Raw genomic sequence first — 20,344 nt, 5'->3', positions numbered from 1 at the left:
TGCAGTGGTGAGACGTGGAACTGCACTCAGGTGGAAAAGACCAAAAAGAACCTGTCACCATCCTCCAGACTGTGGGATTAGACCAGAGATCATCTCTCACAGGTTTATAAAACTGCAGCTCAGAGGGACTCGTTCTTCTCGTTTCAGTGTTTTAAGAAATATTCCACGATGACGATCAGTTCCACAGAAAACAGACTCAAAATGAGACAAACAGCCGTTTGTCAATAAGACACTTTGACTGTTGTCCCTCTGGAGTCTGACTCCTGCTCTGAAGATCAGTGGATCAAAACAGTGAGAGAGGAGAGAGGAGGAGAGAGGGAGGAGAGAGGAGGAGAGAGGGAGGAGAGAGGAGGAGAGAGGGAGGAGAGAGGAGGAGAGAGGAGGAGAGAGGGAGGAGAGAGGAGGAGAGAGGGAGGAGAGAGGAGGAGAGAGGAGGAGAGAGGGAGGAGAGAGGGAGGAGGAGAGAGAGGAGAGAGGGAGGAGGAGAGAGGGAGGAGAGAGGAGGAGAGAGGGAGGAGAGAGGGAGGAGAGAGAGAGGGAGGAGAGAGGGAGGAGAGAGAGGGAGGAGAGAGGGAGGAGAGAGGAGGAGAGAGGGAGGAGGAGAGAGGGAGGAGAGAGGGAAGAGGAAAGAGGGAGGAGAGAGGGAGGAGGAGAGAGGAGTGAGGGAAGAGGAAAGAGGGAGGAGAGAGGGAGGAGGAGAGAGAGAGGAGGAGAGAGGGAGGGAGGGAGAGGGGGAGAACAACTTTGAATCCAAGATCTCATGATTGTCTCCGTCTAAAAACTGTGGCTCTAAAACTGAAATGGGACAAAAAGCTTTTGGTTATTTTTCTTCCCAAAATGGCGTCCATCTGAAGAACATGTAAAACTGCAGCACTTTAATAATGTGGAACATTTATAATGATCCTGCTCCTGTTTGGATGATTTAAATGGACCTGTGCAGGAGTTTGTTTGGTTTGTTCTGGATTGAGTTTATTCGTTGTTTCTAAACGTGTCCATGGCCTTTGCTCTGCTCCAGTCCCTCTGAGCTTTAGAACTAGAACTTCTGCAGAACTCAAAGATCCACTTTTCACATTTAACACAAGACCAGCTCAGCATTTTCATTACAATCTGATTTTTACTGTGTGTGACTTTATTTAAAGGTCCTGTATGACACAAACTCTGAGCTTTAATCCATGTTAATAAAATCATAACATAAACTGACCAATGTGCAGAGCCTCTTCAGCCACTGGAGGGCGCCAACACCCACTCCAATGTGTTAATGTGAGTATAGCACAGGTTATACTTTTATTATGGGCATTTGATTGGGTTTTAATTATGTAAATGAGTTTAACAAAGGTCTAGTCCATGAGGTCAGTTTAAAGGTCCTAAATTACACAAAATGGACTCTCATGAGCTTTAAAACATGTTCAAAAACAGTCCTGGAGTTGTGTTTTGTTTCATTCACACATGTTTGAGTCACTCTTTATTATTAGTCTGTTACATCTCCAAACCTCAAAATGCTCTGTTCCACCTTGTGATGTCATCAAGTGGTAGATTTAAAGTGAACTCCTCCTTTTACCTTTAGTTCAGTCGAGATAAGTGGCAACTCCAGGACTGAAATGATCCAAATGATTCTAGAAATGAAGGTGTGTGGAGTTTAAAAACACAGTGGGGCACTTCCTGTATCACCACATGATGACATCACAAGGTGGGACAGAGTGTTTTCAGTTTGAGAGAAGAAAAACTCAGTCTAAATCTGCAGGTTTGTGTGTTAAACATGTGAGAATGAAACAAAACACAACTCCAGATCAGAGCATTAGCCTAATATGGAGCTTTCATGAATTTACAATAAATATTTTCGGTAAACATTCCGTTGTGTCCGAGCGTGTCCGACTGTTTCCGAGTGTTTCCGGATGTTTCCGAGTGTGTCCGAGCGCTGGCGGAAAAGCCCGAGTGCGGCACTTCCGGTCGGGCTTGAACATAAACAGCGATGGCGGAGGCAGCAGCAGCGTCCACGGCAGCTCCGGTGGGGACGGGCGGCTGGACCAAACACGTAACCTGCAGGTGAGACACGGCTCCGGGGCGGCCTCACGTCGACCCCGGGGCCTTTAGCGAGCCCCTGGAGCGCACAGACCCGGGGAGCAGTGCGCGGGAGGCGGCTGACAGCGGCGTCTGCTCCGCTCAGCTGTTAGCGGCTAACGGCTAATTCCGGGCTAACTCCGGGCTAACTCCGGGCTAACTCCGGGCTAACTCCGGGCTAACTCCGGGCTAACTCCGGGCTAACTCCGGGCTAACTCCGGGCTAACTCCGGGCTAACTCCGGGCTAACTCCGGGCTAACTCCGGGCTAACTCCGGGCTAACTCCGGGCTAACTCCGGGCTAACTCCGGGCTAACTCCGGGCTAACTCCGGGCTAACTCCGGGCTAACTCCGGGCTAACTCCGGGCTAACTCCGGGCTAACTGCTCCAGCGGGTCCCTCCTCCACACACCGAGCTCCGAGCTGCTCTCCCCGGGCCTCTCCTCGCTCACACCCGCGGGTTTATCCACCACATTTATCGTTTATATTCAGTGGATCTCATGAGAAAAGTGAGTTACGTAACAGAGTGGAACTTGCAGCTCGGATCTTGTTGTGACTCTTGTGTCTCATGTGGCCTGTGCTGAGCCAGACACAACTTCACCAGGGACTGTGCTGTTGGCAGATTTTATTTGTTTATACAAGACATTTAAAGCTCCTGTATGACACAAAACTGACTCTTGTAGCTTTAATCCATGTTCTAATGATGTTTCCTCCTCAAAATCAGACCTGGAGTTGTGTTTTGTTTCATTCACATGTTTGAGTCGCACTTTATTATTAGTCTGTTACATCTCCAAAGCTCAAAACGCTCTGTTCCACCTTGTGATGTCATCAAGTGGTAGTTTTCAAGTGAACACTACACTTTTACCTTTAGTTCAGTCGAGATAAGACACAACTCCAGGACTGAAATGATCCAAATGATTCTATAAATGAAGGTGTGTGGAGTTTAAAAACACAGCGGAGCACTTCCTGTATCACCACATGATGACATCACAAGGTGGAACAGAGTGTTTTCAGTTAACTTGTGTGTGACGAGGAGACAACATTGTAATGACTATGAACCTGCTGTACACAGATTTAAGACACAATGTTCTACGGTTTAATGTGGAAAATCACAGCATATTGTCCAAAGAAAGAGCGTTTTTATTGTCATCGTGGTATTGGGATCAGTATCGAGACTATTCCTCAGTATCAAATTAGAGTTTGAGGTTTTAGTATCACGATGTCACTCCTGCCTCGTTATTTTAAAACACAATCTTTTATTTGGGTGATTTCAGTAATGATCCAAAGATACTGACTTCCAAATATCGGTGCAGTCGATCTCCAGGATGGACGTTTAAATGATGTAATCAGACTGTTCACAGGTCGTACTCGGACCAGGACGACTCAGAATGTTTGAATTTGTATTTATTTTATTTATCCAAAGTTGTTCCGTCACTACTTGACAGAGAAAAAACGTCTCCGTAACCCGTTTGGATCAGTTTTGTTTTGTTTAAAGTAAATAAATGCTGTTTGGAGTCTCTGCTCTGGGATCGGTTGACGTCAGGAATCGGCAGAAAAACTAGTGATTGGACCGTAAAGAATCGTTTTGTTTATTGTGATTAAAAAGTTGGTGGAGCATTTTATAAAATCGTGTGAATCGCCAAAAAGATGATCACTAGAATAAGCAGGAAAAAAAAAACGACTTCTCCTGATGACGTCTTCTGGATCACTGCTGTTTTCACCTGTAATAAAGTTCAGTTATTTAACAGTTTAAATATGGAGCGTATTCAGAATTTAAACATTATAATTATTCATATTCAGAACATTTTTCAGCAACTTGAATCATTATCGTAAATCTGTCAAACTGAGTGGAATTGTTAAGTTTAAGATCAGATAAAACGTCGATTTCCTGTGCTCTCCTGCGTCACACGTTTTTTATTCCTGACGTTGTGGTTCAGGCTCTAAAAATAATGCTCCAAACAAAGATTTCACAACAGCAGAGAACACGAACAACACGTGGCTTCATTTGACTCCATTTTAACCCGTGTTTCTGGTCAGGAGCTCCTCTGTGTTTGCATGTTCTGCTCTGTCTGCGTGGTTCTCCTCAGGTCAGATCTGCAGTGAGGAGCGGGTCAGGAGCAGAATCATTTCCGTTGTGTTAAAAAGCAGCAGCGCCTTTAAAAACAAACACATTCTAGGGTCAAACTGGAGACGCATCGGTTCAGCCTTTTCAGTTCCGATACCGATTTCGATACTACAGAACATATTTACTTTAAACTAAAATGAAATCGGACAACACTGATCCACTGAGCTTTTTTAGATGTCATCCGTGCATGTTTGAATAATCAATCTAAAACCCTCCTTACAGTTAGCAGTACGAGGCTCCGCCCACAAGCCTACATCATCTATGCTCCACACAATAACCCTCCGTAAATATAGAAGAACTTAACACAAAACTGTGCACTTGACGTGACAAACCTGGTGTGATGTGCAGTAGTTTCATTAGTGGGAGGCAGCTCATTGTGATGGTGCTCTGAAGGGGGAGGGGCTTAGCGGTGCTCTGAAGGGGGAGGGGCTTAGCGGTGCTCTGAAGGGGGAGGGGCTTAGCAGTGCTCTGAAGGGGGAGGGGTTGTTCTTTAATACCCCACACAAGTAAAAGTGGTTTGTTTATCGTTTTTCTTTATATCTTTGTGTGCTCTTCTCTCCCTGCTCACGTCTGTTCTGTTGTTTTTAGGTATTTCATGCACGGCCTGTGTAAAGAGGGAGAAAACTGTCGCTATTCTCACGACCTGATGAGCAGCAAACCCGCAAACATGATCTGCAAGTTCTACCAGAAGGGGGCGTGTGCGTACGGGGAGCGCTGCAGGTGAGGGGCACTTTAAAGAGCCGATATGACTCTGATCTAATGTCGTTTTGTCACAGACCTGGAGTTGTTTTGTTTCATTCTCACATGTTTAACACAAACCTGCAGATTTAGGCTGAGTTCTTCTCTCAAACTGAAAACACTCTGTTCCACCTTGTGATGTCATCATGTGGAAGTGTGTGTCCATTTGTCTGATCACATTTACACATGTTCTCAGAGCTCTGGAGATGCTCCTCGGCTCTCATGGCGTCTCTCGGAGCTCTGGAGATGCTCCTCAGCTCTCATGGCGTCTCTCGGAGCTCTGGAGATGCTCCTCAGCTCTCGTGGCGTCTCTCGGAGCTCTGGAGATGCTCCTCAGCTCTCGTGGCGTCTCTCAGCTCTGGAGATGTGTCTGGAGATGCTCCTCAGCTGTCACAGTCACTTCTCAGTTCAAGTTAAAAATGTCTCTGGTTTATTTCAGTCACTGCTTTCGAGAGTCGTTCTGTGAATGTGACATTTGAGAAGTTCTGCGTACAAGTGTTTGAGAAAGAGAGAAGGAGGGAGGAGAGGGAGAAGGGGATGAAGGAGAGGAGGAGTAAAACATGGTTGGATTCCTCTGGTGTCTTTGTGCTGCACATGGCGTCTCAGTGTCAGCTGATGCAACAGTTTAAAGTCTTCAGAGACTTTAAGGCTCTGTACCCGTGTGTCCTCTGCATTTGACCCATCCTCAGGGTTACACCTGTCAGGAGCAGAGGCACTGAGCACAGCCGAGGGGAGCGGGATTCAAACCGACAACCCTCTGGTTATAGGGCAGCCTTCTTTTCCCTGGAGACATCTTCTGCTTTTGAGACAGAACTAAGAGCTGTGATTGGACCGTCCCAGATGTTTCTCTGGTCTCATGTCAAAAGTGTCAAATCAGATTAAAACCGATATTAAAACTGGTATCGATACTAAACACTGATGCTTCACAGGGATCGATACTAAACACTGATGCTTCACAGGGATCGATACTAAACACTGATGCTTCACAGGGATCGATACTAAACACTGATGCTTCACAGGGATCGATACTAAACACTGATGCTTCTCAGGTATCGATACTAAACACTGATGCTTCACAGGGATCGATACTGAAAAAGTCCCACTGACAGAAATGAGTGTTTCTTGAATCTGTTTGTACTGATGTGTCTGTGACAAGTGTAAGACACAGACACACACCATGGACCAGAGTGAAATACTGCACACTGTTCTGTTATGTGTGCGTTATGTGTGCGTTATGTGTGCGTTATGTGTGCGTTATGTGTGCGTTATGTGTGCGTTATGTGTGCGTTATGTGTGTGTACAGATTGTTTTTATTTCCTGGTGGTCGGGGCTGGTCCAGGCGACAGGTCGAGTTTATGTGGATTTACAGATCTGCAGTGTCCTCGTCTGACCCCGGGTCCTCAGCCTTTATGAGCCTTTGTGTGTCTGTCTCCTCTGCATAACTATACACCCACTGAGACGGGAGACTGGGACGGGGGGGGACTAGGACGAGGGGGGACTGAGGTGGGGGAGACACTGAGGCGGGGGGGAGACTGAGACGGGGGGGAGACCGAGACGGGGGGGAGACTGAGACTCTCTGCGTTACTATACACCCCCAAACCAGGACCAGCCCCCTCCCCTGTCCTGTCTCCGTCTCCGTCTCTTTAGCGGCGCGTGGAGGGGGCGATCCCCAGGTGGCGCTGTGTCTTTGTCTTGGTGTCTTTTGTTTCCTGTCTGCCTGCGCTCCAGACTGTGCTAGCATTAGCCGCGTTTAGCTGTCTGCTGTCTGCCCTCCTCCTCCTCCTCCTCCTCCTCCCTCACTCCCACGCTGGGGTCTTCAGGTTCATATGCATACATTTACCCCCCTCCCTCCTCTCCTTGTCCCGCTCTCTCCTTCACACTCTCCCTCTCTTTCCTCTCCCTGCCTCTGTCTCGCTCTCCTTCCCTCCTCTCCTCTCTTCCTCCCTCCTTTCTCTCTCCTCCCTCCTCTCTTCCTCCCTCCTTTCTCTCTCCTCCCTCTCTCCCCCCTCTCTCCTTCCTGTCTCCCTCCGCTACTCCTTCTCTCGTCTCTCTCTCTCTCCCTCCTTTCTCCTCTCCTCTCTCTCTCCTCTCCCTCCTTTCTCTCTCGTCTCTCCTCTCTCCTTTCTCTCTCCTTCCTTTGTCTCTCTCCTCCCTCTCTCCCGCCTCCCTCGTTTCTCTCTCCCTCCTCTCTCTCGTCTCTCCCTCCCTCCTTCCTTCCTTCCTTCCTTCCTTCTTTCTCTCTCCTTCCTCTGTCTCTCTCCCGTCTCTCTCTCTCGTCTCTCCCTCCCTCCTTCCTTCTTTCTCTCTCCTTCCTCTCACATTTCTATGAGAAAAACCACAGGAGACTCATTGTTGAATATAAAAACATACATCACTTTAATGTCTCTGTTCATCTGGAGACGACCTCCCTGAGCTCAGATGGATGTGATTGACAGGTGCATCAGCCAATCAGGGACACACATGGTCCATCTGTGTCAAAACAAATGTGTCCAACACGAGGGACAAAAGGACAAAAATATGACACGACTGAAAAACATGGAGGATTTGTGCAGAATCGAAGAGAAGAACTAAACTGTTCATCTGAGAGAGAAATGTGGTTTTGTTTGTAAATGATGAGTGACCAATGAGCTGCTTCCATTCACACGTGTCACTCAAATTAACAAATCTGATTGGACGATGGCGTTTGGAGCGGAGACACGACGGAGAGAGGATGGAGACGTATCAGACTGAACTCTGATTCTGACTCATGTAAATGTGTTTCAGGTTTGAACACAGTAAAGTGAAAGAGGAGCTGCCTCCAAAGACGCCGCCGTCTGCTCCGCCGCCATCAGACCCACAGTCCAGACCCGAGACCAGACCTGAGACCAGAACCGAGTCCAGACCAGAGACCAGACCTGCTCCAGACTGGGTCAACGCCGCAGAGTTTGTGCCTGGTCAGCCCTACTGCGGAAGAGGTCAGTCTAAACACACACACACAGGTGAAGCGTCCCTGTCCACACACACACACACTTTTGTCCGTGTTGTCCACAGACTCGGGGAAGGCGGAGACGTGTGTCCCTCACATAGAGGACGCTGCAGAGGACACAGAGGAGCGCAGGACCCAGGGGAAGACGCTGTGTCCGTACGCGGCGGTGGGCGAGTGTCGGTACGGACTGAACTGTGCGTATCTCCATGGCGACGTGTGCGACATGTGCGGGCTCCAGGTGCTTCACCCCACGGACAGCTCCCAGCGCTCCGAGCACACCAAGGTACCAGCACCACAGCACCACCACAGCACCACCACAGCACCACCACAGCACCACCACAGCACCACCAGGGGGCGATGTGCAGGCTCTGGGCAGGGGTTTGGGTGGAGGTTCATGGAAACGTTCATTGCTTTGCCTGGAATGTTCCACAGTATGACGGTGATACTTTGCGGCTGATGTCATCAACATTCTTGGAGGTGTAACGCTAACTGTAGGCACTGCTCTGTCTGTTACACTTTACTCTGAGCTTTGTTTTGGCACAATCCGACCATGAACAGATGAGCTGATTTGTGCTGTTCAACAAGTCCCTCGCAAATAATGTTAGTCACAAGCTAGCTGGCATTAGCATTAGCATTAGCATTAGCATTAGCATTAACCAGCAGTTTTTCAGTGACTCTTCTTTTTGTGTAAAATCAAACTCGTCCAGGAGCCTGTGGTCAGTCCCAGCTCATGGTCCTGTGTTTTGTTTACATCCATTTTGAGTTAAGTTTTAAATTTTAAGCATAAATAAAAAAAAAAAAACATGAGACAATGTTTGCTAATGTGTGCATTGTGTCATCATGGTAACTGCTGAACATTCCACCATAAACCTACATGCAGAATAACCCCAGCGTGATGTCATTGCACAGAATCATTTAGAATACAAGTGTTAAATATGTGTTTTTTTCTCTCTTTTTAACAACCTGTCTGTCTCTCTGTCTTCCCCTTGCATTCTGTCCTCAGGCGTGTATAGAGGCCCATGAGAAGGACATGGAGCTGTCGTTCGCCGTGCAGCGCAGTAAGGACATGATGTGCGGCGTCTGTATGGAGGTGGTGTTCGAAAAGGCCAATCCGAGCGAGCGCCGCTTCGGGATCCTGTCCAACTGCTCCCACTGCTACTGTCTCAAGTGCATACGCAAGTGGAGGAGGGCCAAGCAGTTTGAGAGCAAGATCATCAAGTGAGTCCATACCAGCATCTGCAGTCTTCTCCTGTAGGCCTGTAGTCTCCTGAAACATCTGCAGTCTTCTCCTGTAGGCCTGTAGTCTCCTGAAACATCTGCAGTCTTCTCCTGTAGGCCTGTAGTCTCCTGAAACATCTGCAGTCTTCTCCTGTAGGCCTGTAGTCTCTTAAAACATCTGCAGTCTTCTCCTGTAGGCCTGTAGTCTCCTGAAACATCTGCAGTCTTCTCTGTAGGCCTGTAGTCTCCTGAAACATCTGCAGTCTTCTCTGTAGGCCTGTAGTCTCCTGAAACAAACATCTGCAGTCTTCTCCTGTAGGCCTGTAGTCTAAAACATCTGCAGTCTTCTCCTGTAGGCCTGTAGTCTCTTAAAAAATCTGCAGTCTTCTCCTGTAGGCCTGTAGTCTCCTGAAACATCTGCAGTCTTCTCCTGTAGGCCTGTAGTCTCCTGAAGCATCTGCATCACCTTTTCGGATCCTGAACATGAGCTCTTTACATCACTTTTATATTTTTTCATGTTTGATAATGTGTTCACTGTCACCGTGGAAACTCCTAAACTGTCGTCCGTAGACTCACATGCAGTACACCCCAGCGTGACGGCACTTGCTCTCATCTGTTGTAAAAATGGCTGCTCTGTTGTGACATGCGTGACAGAACATAGAGGGTTAACTTCCTGTTCCTGTGCAGGTCGTGTCCCGAGTGTCGAATCACGTCAAACTTCGTGATCCCGAGCGAGTACTGGGTCGAAGACAAAGACGACAAACAGAAACTTATCCAGAAATACAAGGACGGAATGGGGTACGTCTGAAACATTTACACTATGATCGATTGTGTTGTGCTAGTGCTCTGAAGGGGGAGGGGCTTAGCACAGAGAGCAAAGGGAGGAGAGACTCAGAGCGACACAAGCAAAAGTGAAACTTTAATCTAGCATTTACAAAACGATAAAAGGAAACATGGAGAACTAAATGTTATGTGTTACATAGAAGGGAAGTAAATACCTCCTCTTTAATACCCCACAGGAGTAAATACCTCCTCTTTAATACCCCACAGGAGTAAATACCTCCTCTTTAATACCCCACAGGAGTAAATACCTCCTCTTTAATACCCCACAGGAGTAAATACCTCCTCTTTAATACCCCACAGGAGTAAATACCTCCTCTTTAATACCCCACAGGAGTAAATACCTCCTCTTTAATACCCCACAGGAGTAAATACCTCCTCTTATACCCAGTATTCTGAGTGCAGTACTCTGTGTAACGCAGTACTTTGTTGCAGGACTAAAGCGTGTCGGTACTTTGATGAAGGCCGTGGGACGTGTCCTTTTGGGTCAAACTGTTTTTACAAACATGCGTTTCCAGACGGTCGCCTGGAGGAGGCGCAACCACAGAGACAGAGGCCGAGCGGAGGACACAGGAGTAGGGTGAGAAGTACACAAATATACAAATACACAAATATACAAATACACAAATATACAAATATACAAATACACAAATACACAAATACACAAATATACAAATACACAAATACACAAATACACAAATACACAAATACACAAATATACAAATATACAAATACACAAATACACAAATACACAAATATACAAATACACAAATACACAAATATACAAATATACAAATATACAAATACACAAATACACAAATATACAAATATACAAATACACAAATATACAGTCACCAAGATCCAAGAGGGTTAACTGTGAGAGTCCACAGGTCGAGTTTACTGTGTAAATGTCAGACTGCAGGTGTGTTTAGTCCTGGTTTAGTCCTGGTTTAGTCCTGGTTTAGACCTGGTTTAGTCCTGGTTTAGACCTGGTTTAGTCCTGGTTTACACCTCGTTTAGTCCTGGTTTGGACCTCGTTTAGACCTCGTTTGGACCTCGTTTAGACCTCATTTAGACCTCGTTTAGTCCTGGTTTATGGTTAATATCTTTGTACTAGTTTTAGTTTCATGTGGATTGGCCCAAAGTTTCATCGCCGCCTTAGTTTAAATAAACAAAAGTCACATGTTTCATCTTCATAAAGTTGATCTGTTCTTCAGCCGCACAGACCTGAGTGTCAGATTAATCTTATGGTTTAAACTTGGTCTTTTCAACTGAGCCGATCTATTTTTAAAATTATTTTAAGCTTTTTGTCTAGATCCTAGTCCCTGATTGTGTTTGGTGCTGCTGTTCCCCTCCAGGCCTCCAGGCGCACCCCGCTCTGGGACCTGCTGGACGAGCGCGACAGCACGGACTCCCTGGACGACGAAGAAGACCTGGTGACCTTTGAACTCAGCGAGATGCTCCTGATGCTGCTGGCGGCGAGGACGGACGAGGACGCCACGGACTCAGAGGACGAATGGGACCTGTTCCACGAAGAGCTCGACGACTTCTACGAAATATACCTATAGCGCCCCCTTCTGGAGGCCGCTACGGGCGGGCGGAGGGTGGGCGGGGCAAGGCGGAGTCTAAACACACTAAAAAAAAAGCACGCGTCTCTTCAAACGTCCTCTTCTCTTCCCTTTACAGAGACGGGATTAAACTCTAGAGCGCCCCCTGCTGCTGAGAACAGGGACTGAAGCCTCCACATAAAAATCACTAATGGACAGTTTGGGAATCGACGTGTTTTTAGTGACCAGATAACGGCGCCATTCAAACGTGTCTTTGTATCGTTCCGCCCAATCAAACGGAGACGGGGAAAGTTCTACACTCGCTCAGAAATGAACAAAAATATCAATAACAACGCGACGACAATGCATTTTGCTCGTGAATACTCTACAGATCAGACTGTTTATATACATGGACGTGGCTAACCTGCTGCCGCTGCGTTCTAAACAGGAAGTGATCATGTCGCACTTCCTCTGTCCTCTCTCTGTCTCTGCTGCTTCAGACTCATTCTGGTCTTAAATGTTCGTATTAACCCTCTACATGATCCTGGGGTTTTTATTTCACTATTGTGTCTGTAAATCAAGATATGAACATTAATAACAGACAAATCAGGTCCTTCTTTCCCCGAGGTCGCTCCTGATTGGCTCTTTGGTTGCTATGATACTCGTGGTTGGAGTTCAGTCACTTCTTCAGTCTGTGATTTAGACGCACTGCTGCCAGAGAAATGCATAAACTTATGAGTAAATGGGATAAATGTAGGTTTCATTATAAAAACTAAAATGTTTTTGTCAGAAATGGACAAAAACATCAGAAAAAGTCAAACCGATGTGCAAAACTGTGGAGTAACAGTCCCAAGATGGCCGCCGCGCCTGTCTCTCAGCGGGACGCCAGTGTGCGCTCTAGAGTTTAACGCGGTCGGCTCTGAGTCTCTTCCGTGGACAAGGAGAGGACGTTTGAGAAATGAGACGATGTCGATGGTTTGAAGTCGTAAAATAGTCCCAACACTGCAAAAAAACAAACACGCTGTAAAAACGACAGAGACGAGGCCTGGATTCTGAGTCTCGACGCTCGTGTGGACTTCTTCACACGCGTTTACTCGGCCTGGCGGATTTGTGTTTCAGACGAGTGACGTCACGATACTAACATTTCAAACTCCATTTCGATACTAAGGAATAGATTCGATACTTGTATATTTAAAGATGTAATAACACAACTGAAATGGTAACGAGTAGGAAAATCGCACTGAAAATAAAGTTTTTCACTTTTCTGACATGTGAAAAGTATCGAATCAGACACTAATCGATACTGAAGCCAGTATCGAAATGTGATACTCACTTTTCACAGGTATCGATACTAAAAATGAGTCTTTTCTGAATGTTTCACGTAAAAGACACATGGACCTCTGCTCTCTCCTTTCCTCTTTCTCTACACTCCTTTACCCTCTTTCTTTCCTCCCTCTCTCTCATCTCGTCTTCCCTCCCTCTTTCCTCTCCTCCCTCCCTCTTTCCTCTCCTCCTTTCCTCTCCTTCCCTCCCTCCCTCTCATGTCATCTTTCCTCTCGTCTTTCCTCCCTCTCCTCTCCTCTTTCCTCTCTTTCCTCTCCTCCTTTCCTCTCCTCCCTCCTTCCCTCCCTCCCTCTCATCTCCGCTTTCCTCTCGTCTTTCCTCCTCTCTTCCTCCCTCCCTCCCTCCCCCTCATCTCCTCTCCTCTCGTCTTTCCTCCTCTCTTCCTCCCTCCCTCCCTCTTTCCTCTCCTCCCTCCCTCCCTCCCTCCCCCTCATCTCCTCTTTCCTCTCGTCTTTCCTCCTCTCATCCCCTCTTTCCTCTCGTCTTTCCTCCTCTCTTCCTCCCCTCTTCCTCCCTCTCATCTCCTCTTTCCTCCTCTCCTCCCTCCCTCTCATCCCCTCTTTCCTCTCGTCTTTCCTCCTCTCCTCCCTCCCTCTCATCCCCTCTTTCCTCTCCTCTTCCTCTTGGACTGAGGGATTACACACAAAGTACAAACATTTAAAGTGGAACATCACAGTGTATCATCTAAAGAAAGAGGTTTTTTTTAATTATCATCATCATCATCATCGTGGTATCGGTATCGTATCGAGTCTGTCCCTTAGTATCGATTCCCAGTTTTAAATGTTCCTGTGGTGACGTCACTCGTGGAAAAAGTGTGTGATTTAAAAACACAAAAGTAAAACAGGTCAGATCTGTTTGTTCAGGTCCAGTGTCATAAATGTGTTTTTACAGTGACATCAAATTCTGCACAAAACACGACTAAGATCAAATGTTTCGTGCTGTTTTTATTTTAGAAACTAATAAATAAAAATATCCCAACATAATAAGTAGAGTTTATAATTACACATGAAGTAAATATGTTTAAAAACGAAACATTTATCACCGTTTAAAGCTCCGGCGTCGCACAAAACTGAGTCTGAGCTGCTGTTTCCTCGTCACAAACCTGGAGTCGTGTTTTTGTTTCATTCATGTTTGAGTCGCACTTTATTATTCGTCTGTTACGTCTCCAAAGATCAAAATGCCACGTTCCACCTTGTGATGTCATCGAGTGGTTTCAGCTCGTGCGTTAAACGTGTGTGAATGAAACGAAACACAACTCCAGGTCTGTTTGTTTGTGACGAGGAAACGTCAGAACAGATCATTTTAGATAAATATAAATAACATGAGCCTTTTTAAACTGATTCTGCACAAAAATCAGGTTAAAGTCGACGAGTAAAATCAAAAATACACCTTGAAATATGAAGCTTAAACTAAAATGTCCTCCGTTCTGAATGTCCCACAGGCGTGTGCACTACTGAAACTGTATTTATTCAAGCCACTTTCTCTCTTAAATCAGCCCTGTGCTCGTGTCTCTGCCGTTTAACCGTCCACGAGTGTCAGACGGTGCAATTTACACTTTTTAAATCACAATGTTCATCGAAAACCACTTCATAAAACAAACAAATCCGCTGACGTCCGCGTTACAAAACTGTGGCGCCCCCTATGGACAGCAGCACGTCACACTAGAGCAGCACAAACCTGACAAAATGGAGTCTTGAAAATAACAGATTAAACTCAAACATGAATCACTCCAAATAAAACTTCAGAGGCTCAAGGAGAAGAAACGAGCAGAACCTGGAGAAACATCTGAAGATTCTGTGGAGCGGGTCTGATTTAAGATCTGAACTTGTACAACTTGTAAATAAATAATAAAGCGTAAAAACATTTCCGTCATTTTAAACGTCGCTGTTGAGTGAATTGCCAATAAAATGTAAAATAAAATAAAAAAATCTCATGTTCTTAAAAAAAAAAAAAAAAAAAAACGTAGGTGATTTGCTGCCGTTAAATGAACCACTTTAGGCCCCGACCCACAGGTTGAGAAACACTCGAACAGGAGGAGCAGACGGGGACGGGACCGGGGGGACGGGACCGGGGGGACGGGACCGGGGGGACGGGACCGGGGGGACGGGACCGGGGGGACGGGACTAAACTCTTCAACAGTTCATTTAATCGTGTAAATTAAAATGTCTGATTTTTATTCTTATCCAAACCCTGAACTTAAGCACTCCACTACTACTACTACTACTACTACTACTACTACTACTACTACTACTACTACTACTACTACTACTACTACTCCTCATAAACTGTATATGTAAATGGACATGGCTAACCCGCTAGCCACGGCGTTTCAGCTTCTGGCTCCACGTCACGCTCTCTTGACGGTCTCTTCACCATCCTGTCTCCTGATTGGCTCTTTGGTTGCTGTGATACTCATGATGCTCTAGCTTCCATTAGCTTCATTTGGAGCCAAACACTCGCTCAGTCGTGTCTGTACACACACTACTACTACTGCTCCTCGTACTTTTACTATCACTACTACTATTACTGCTACTTCCATGTTGTACTCTTCAGCCGTTGAGTTTGTGTTGATGCATTCTGCACTTTGGCTCCTGTCTGCTCCTCCGGCCTCTAAACATGTCCGACAGCTCAGCCCTGCCCTATGACCTCTGACCTGTGACCTCTGACCCGCTCACACTCGCGTATAGCCTCGAGTGGACTGTAGCCTGTAGTCGCCCCGTCTCGTGACCGCGCTGCAAAAACACGTTTAAATGAGTTCAATTTCATTTTAATCCCCGAGTTCTTTTGTCTCTTTAGATGCGTTTGGTCTCAAAATGGAGGTGAATCTAAAATGGCGTCTGCTGCTTCTGGACTCCACGGAGATGCTAATGTTTTGCCTGGAAAGTGTCACAATACGGCATTAAACCCGCCCACGCTGCATTTATCCCGATACAGTCGATTCTGTCGCTCATAAAATGCCACATTCTCACTGTGAGCGGAGTCGCCTCTCCACAGAGCCGACCTCTCGCTCATCCAGGGGACTTTCCTTGTCTCGCTGGAGGTGGGTAGACGTTTAATGCCAAACTGTGGGATATTCTAAGCAGATCTCCATGGAGACGAGCAGGTGGCAGATTTTCAGCCCAATAATAAAAAGTTGAGTCAGATCTGGCGGCGTTTGAGTTCGTCCCGGGCGTTTAAACCTCGTCGTGTTTTCAGTGACTTTCTCTGCATCTGTCCTTGTGATGTCTGTGTGGAGTAATCCGTGCTCCGTCTGCCGCGGTGCATCGTGGGTAATGGTGTTGTACATAGGTCACGCTCATAACCAAGTGGTTTTACGCTAACGAAGTAACGAAGGCCGGATCTTCTCTTTAAAGCTGCTCACGGCAGATCTCATGTGCTGTTTAATAAAAATGTACTCACTTTACTCTGGCTCTGGGATTCATTCAACTGTGTCTTTAAAAGAGTTTGACACGGGACGGGGACAGGGATGGGACGGGACGGGGACGGGGACAGGACTGAGTTGGGTCTGAACTAAAGGGCGACATGTTTCCTTTAAGTTTATGGAGGCACAAAGTGTTTTTGACTCATTTCGTCTCTTTGTTTGAGGAGGTGCTGAGTTTGATCTGAGGTTTTTGTCTCAAAGACGATAAAATAAGTGAAAGTCTAGTTTTGTTTTGCCTCGTCCAGATTATTTTACACTCAGTGGACCATTGTGTCCAGTGTTTCTCAAATACAGGAGACGAAACACATTAACCTTGAACCTGACCCAGGACCGGCCCAGAGAGAGAGAGGAGAGAGAGAGGAGGAGGAGGAGAGAGAGAGAGAGGAGGAGGAGGAGGAGAGAGAGAGAGGAGGAGAGAGAGGAGGAGAGGAGAGGGGGGAGAGCAGAGAGAGGAGGAGGGAGGAGAGGAGGAGGCGGTGGTGGACAGTCCTTGTCCTTGTGTGTTCTGGTTCTGGACTCTGCTCATGAATCCGCTCCAGCCCCGCGCCGCGCTTTGCCGCGTCCACCTGCGCGTCAGAGGCGTCAGGAGCGTCAGGAGCGTCAGGAGCGTCATGATGTCACAGCAGCTCCGCGCGCACCGCGCCTCTTCCAGCGGCTCCTCTCCCGGATCCTGCCCCGGCTCCGGGCTCCTCCTGAGCGGCTCCAGTGGAGACAGCGCGCGGCCCGTGTCTTCAGACAGCCTCATGACCTCCGCGGAGCTGACGCACGGCGGCGCGCTGCCGCTCGCTCCCCGCGGCCGCGCGCTCTACAAGGCGCTGTGCTTCTGCGCGCTCGCGCTGCAGGGCGCGGTGCTGGACTTTTACCTCATCGCCTTCACGGACCTGTCCTGGTGCTCGTGGATCGCCACGGACCTCGTGGTTCTGTCCGGGTGGGCCATCTTCTTCATCAAGAACGCGCGTAATAAGCGCGAGCGCGCGTGCGGCTTCCATCAGAAGAGCTGCGCGCGCGGCGCGGGTCTGGGGGAGTTCACGTACGCGTACCTGGCCTGGCTCATCTACGTGATCGCGTGCACCCCGAAGATGGTGCTGGTGGTGGAGACGTCCATCCTGGAGCTGCTGACGCTGAAGGTCCCGTGCGGAGTCACGGGCTTTAAGTGCGCGGTGCTGCTGTGCGCGCCGCTGCTCTTCTGCCTCATCTGCGCCGTCACGGAGGACGGGACCGGGGCCACGCGGCACCGCGCGCACGCCAGCTTCCTGAGCACGTGCCTGGACCTCCTGGACAGTTTCACTCTGGTGGAGCTTCTGCTGCGGAACGAGCTGCACGCGCCGCCGCTGCGCTACGCGGTGCTGTGCGCGTTCTTCCTCGCGCTGTTCGCGCCCGTCATCTGGCTGCACGAGCTCACCGTGCACGAACTCACGTGCCACTCGCTGTGCGCGCGCTTCTTCACCGGACTCCTCGTGAACGCGCCTCTGCTCGCGGTGCGCTGCTTCCAGGTGTACGCGCACGGCGCGCCCGTGTCCGTGTTTCTGTTCAAGAACGTGTTCATGCTCGCGTGCCGCGCGCTGGAGCTCGTGGAGCAGTGTGTGAGCGCACGCGGGGCGCGCGCACTCGCGGCATCAAACCCCGGACACTTTTCACACGGAGTCTCCGAGAACGACATGTGTCCGCACGGATACGTCAACACGCTCGCGGTCAACCAGCTGTGAGGCGCGTGCACGGCTACCGGAGGCGCGTGCGTGTGGAACTGAGTCAAGGGCAAATGTGACGGACAAGACCCGGGACCCGGGAACCGGGTCTGGACCCGGACCCGGAGCAGAGACCCCGGGGGGAGGGGCTGAGAGACTCTGACTGTCCCGGGATTTAACTTTGGACTTTACTGAAAAACAAGAGGAAAATGTTTAAATCAACGAATCTGAAGCTCAGTCTAATGTGTGATTCAGCCAGATGCCCTCCCCGTGTGTGTCAGATGCCCTCCCTGTGTGTGTCAGATGCCCTCCCTGTGTGTCAGATGCCCTCCCTGTGTGTCAGATGCCCTCCCTGTGTGTGTCAGATGCCCTCCCTGTGTGTGTCAGATGCCCTCCCTGTGTGTGTCAGATGCCCTCCCTGTGTGTGTCAGATGCCCTCCCTGTCTGACTCTGCTCTGAGGAGGTGAAACAGCCAAAAATCCTACTCTACTCGAGTAATATAGTTTTGAAGTAACGTTACTCTGAAGTACAAGTACAAAGTATCATCCAGGAAATGACTCAAGTAAAAGTTAAAAAGGATTTGGGAAAAGTACAACTCAAGTAAAACTTCAATAAAAACATGTTACTCAAGTAGGAGTAAAAGTACATAGAAAAGTACAGTTTAAAAGTTACTCGAGTAAATGTGTTTGTAAATACGACTGTACATGTCCCTGTGCCTGTTTCTCTGAGGTGCCGTATCCCACAGTGCTTTGCTGCTGCAGAGGTCAGAGGTCAGAGGTCACGCTGCTGTTTAATCGCACTTTTCACATCAGTTTTTCGCTGCTTTTGTGTCTTGGAGGTTGTGGGTTCGACTCCTGATCTCGTGGGGTGTTCTGCCCATGTGACTGTGGCAGAGCGGTCCGTCTGTCTCCTCCCTCTCACCAGGAGGTTGTGGGGTCGACTCCGGTTTTACTTGGGCCTTTGTTGCTTCTTATGCCAAAGTCTACAGTTTATTTTTGTACGATCTTTTGTACGTGGGTCAGAGGGGGCGGTGGGTCAGAGGGGGCGGTGGGTCAGAGGGGGCGGTGGGTCAGAGGGGGCGGTGGGTCAGAGGGGGCGGTGGGTCAGAGGGGCGGTGGGCTCGTAGGCCGTGGATCAGTGGAATCGTGGGGTCAGTGGGCTCAGGGGGCGGTGCAATTGGGGGTCGGTGAGTCGGCGGGGTCAGGGGACGGTGGGGTCGTAGGCCGGGGGTCAGTGGAATCGTGGGCTCGTGGGCGTGGGCTCAGGGGTCAGTGGGTCAGTGGGCTCAGGGGCCGGTGCAATTGGGGGTCAGTGAGTCGGTGGGCTCAGGGGTAAGTAGGCTCGTAGGCCGTGGGTCGGTGGGCTTGGGGGTCGGTGCAATCGTGGGGCAGTGGTTTCGCGGGTCGGTGGGCTCAGGGGTCAGTGGAATCGGGGACGGGTGGTATCGTGGGTCAGTGGAACCGGGGGTCGATGGTCTCGGTGGTCTCTGGGGTAGGTGGTCTTGGGGGCGGCGGTCTCATGGGTCGGCGGTCTCGTGGGTCGGCGGTCTTGGTGGTCTCCGGGTCTGACGCTGCTTCTCTGTGGCACATTGTGTTTTCAGTTTTGGGTCGATGTTAAGGTCAAATCATTTAAATCAAAATGTAAATGTTTCAAATGTTTTATATTGATGAGGTAAAGCTGCACCGTGGAACATTTATGGCCCCGCCCCCCGAGGGAAACACTGTTTACACTGATGCAGCTCATGTCTTCAGAACAGTGCAGGGGCTCGCCTCTCCACGGATCCCACCTGTGACTCGTCTCGGACAAGTTTAATGCTTTACTGAGGGACATTCCGGCTGAAAAGTTACACAGTGCAGCTTTATCTCACCGTCATCTCAATGTGAAATGAAAAAGCTGTTTTAAAAATAAGCCCAGACGTTTTAGCACAAACTCGTCTGAGCTCGTCCTCACGTTTAAATAAAAATCACTTTATTTTATTTGATCAGGAAAAAAAGGCGGAGTTTGTTTTGATCAGTGGCGTCTGTGGCATCGTCCTGTACAAGACACGAAATAAACGACACGCAATCACGAACAAACCCGTCTCTGTTTGGATGTCGCTGCCGTTTCTTTCTTCACCGGGGCATGTGTGATACTGGGGTGTGATGCTAACTGTAGGCACTGCTCTGTCTGAAGTGTGGTTAGATTGTGTAACGTAAAGATCAAAGTCTGACCGGAAACGACGGACTGTATCTGAACGACAGGTTTGTGCTGCTAAACAAGTCCCTCTCAAGTAACATGACAGCGTTAGCATTAGCGTTAGCGTTAGCATTAGCAACCATTTTTCTCTCAGCGTTTGTGTCTCGTGTGTCTTATATTAAAGGAGGTATTTACTTCTCTGAGATATTAACTGTAACACATGAAATATTT

General features: G+C 48.5%; 2 protein-coding genes across 2 annotated transcripts; both read left to right on the top strand.

Moving 5' to 3' along the window:
- The first annotated feature begins 1,936 nt into the window (after positions 1 to 1,936).
- Positions 1,937 to 16,235, top strand: mkrn1 (makorin, ring finger protein, 1). The gene is made up of 8 exons (XM_033976297.2): positions 1,937 to 2,043; positions 4,769 to 4,900; positions 7,682 to 7,872; positions 7,949 to 8,166; positions 8,887 to 9,101; positions 9,789 to 9,899; positions 10,377 to 10,521; positions 11,300 to 16,235. The coding sequence occupies exons 1-8, from the start codon at positions 1,970 to 1,972 to the stop codon at positions 11,507 to 11,509; spliced, it is 1,296 nt and encodes a 431-aa protein (XP_033832188.1). The 5' UTR covers positions 1,937 to 1,969; the 3' UTR covers positions 11,510 to 16,235.
- Positions 16,236 to 16,777: 542 nt separating this feature from the next.
- On the top strand, positions 16,778 to 17,959 carry tmem121b (transmembrane protein 121B). Its single transcript, XM_033976027.1, has one exon. The coding sequence runs from the start codon at positions 16,778 to 16,780 to the stop codon at positions 17,957 to 17,959; it is 1,182 nt and encodes a 393-aa protein (XP_033831918.1).
- Positions 17,960 to 20,344: the final 2,385 nt, after the last annotated feature.

Source organism: Periophthalmus magnuspinnatus, chromosome 12 (assembly GCF_009829125.3).
Source record: "Periophthalmus magnuspinnatus isolate fPerMag1 chromosome 12, fPerMag1.2.pri, whole genome shotgun sequence".
Lineage (NCBI taxonomy): Eukaryota > Metazoa > Chordata > Actinopteri > Gobiiformes > Gobiidae > Periophthalmus > Periophthalmus magnuspinnatus.
Note: the sequence above shows the minus strand (reverse complement) of the source record. Positions and strands in the feature narration are given on the sequence as shown.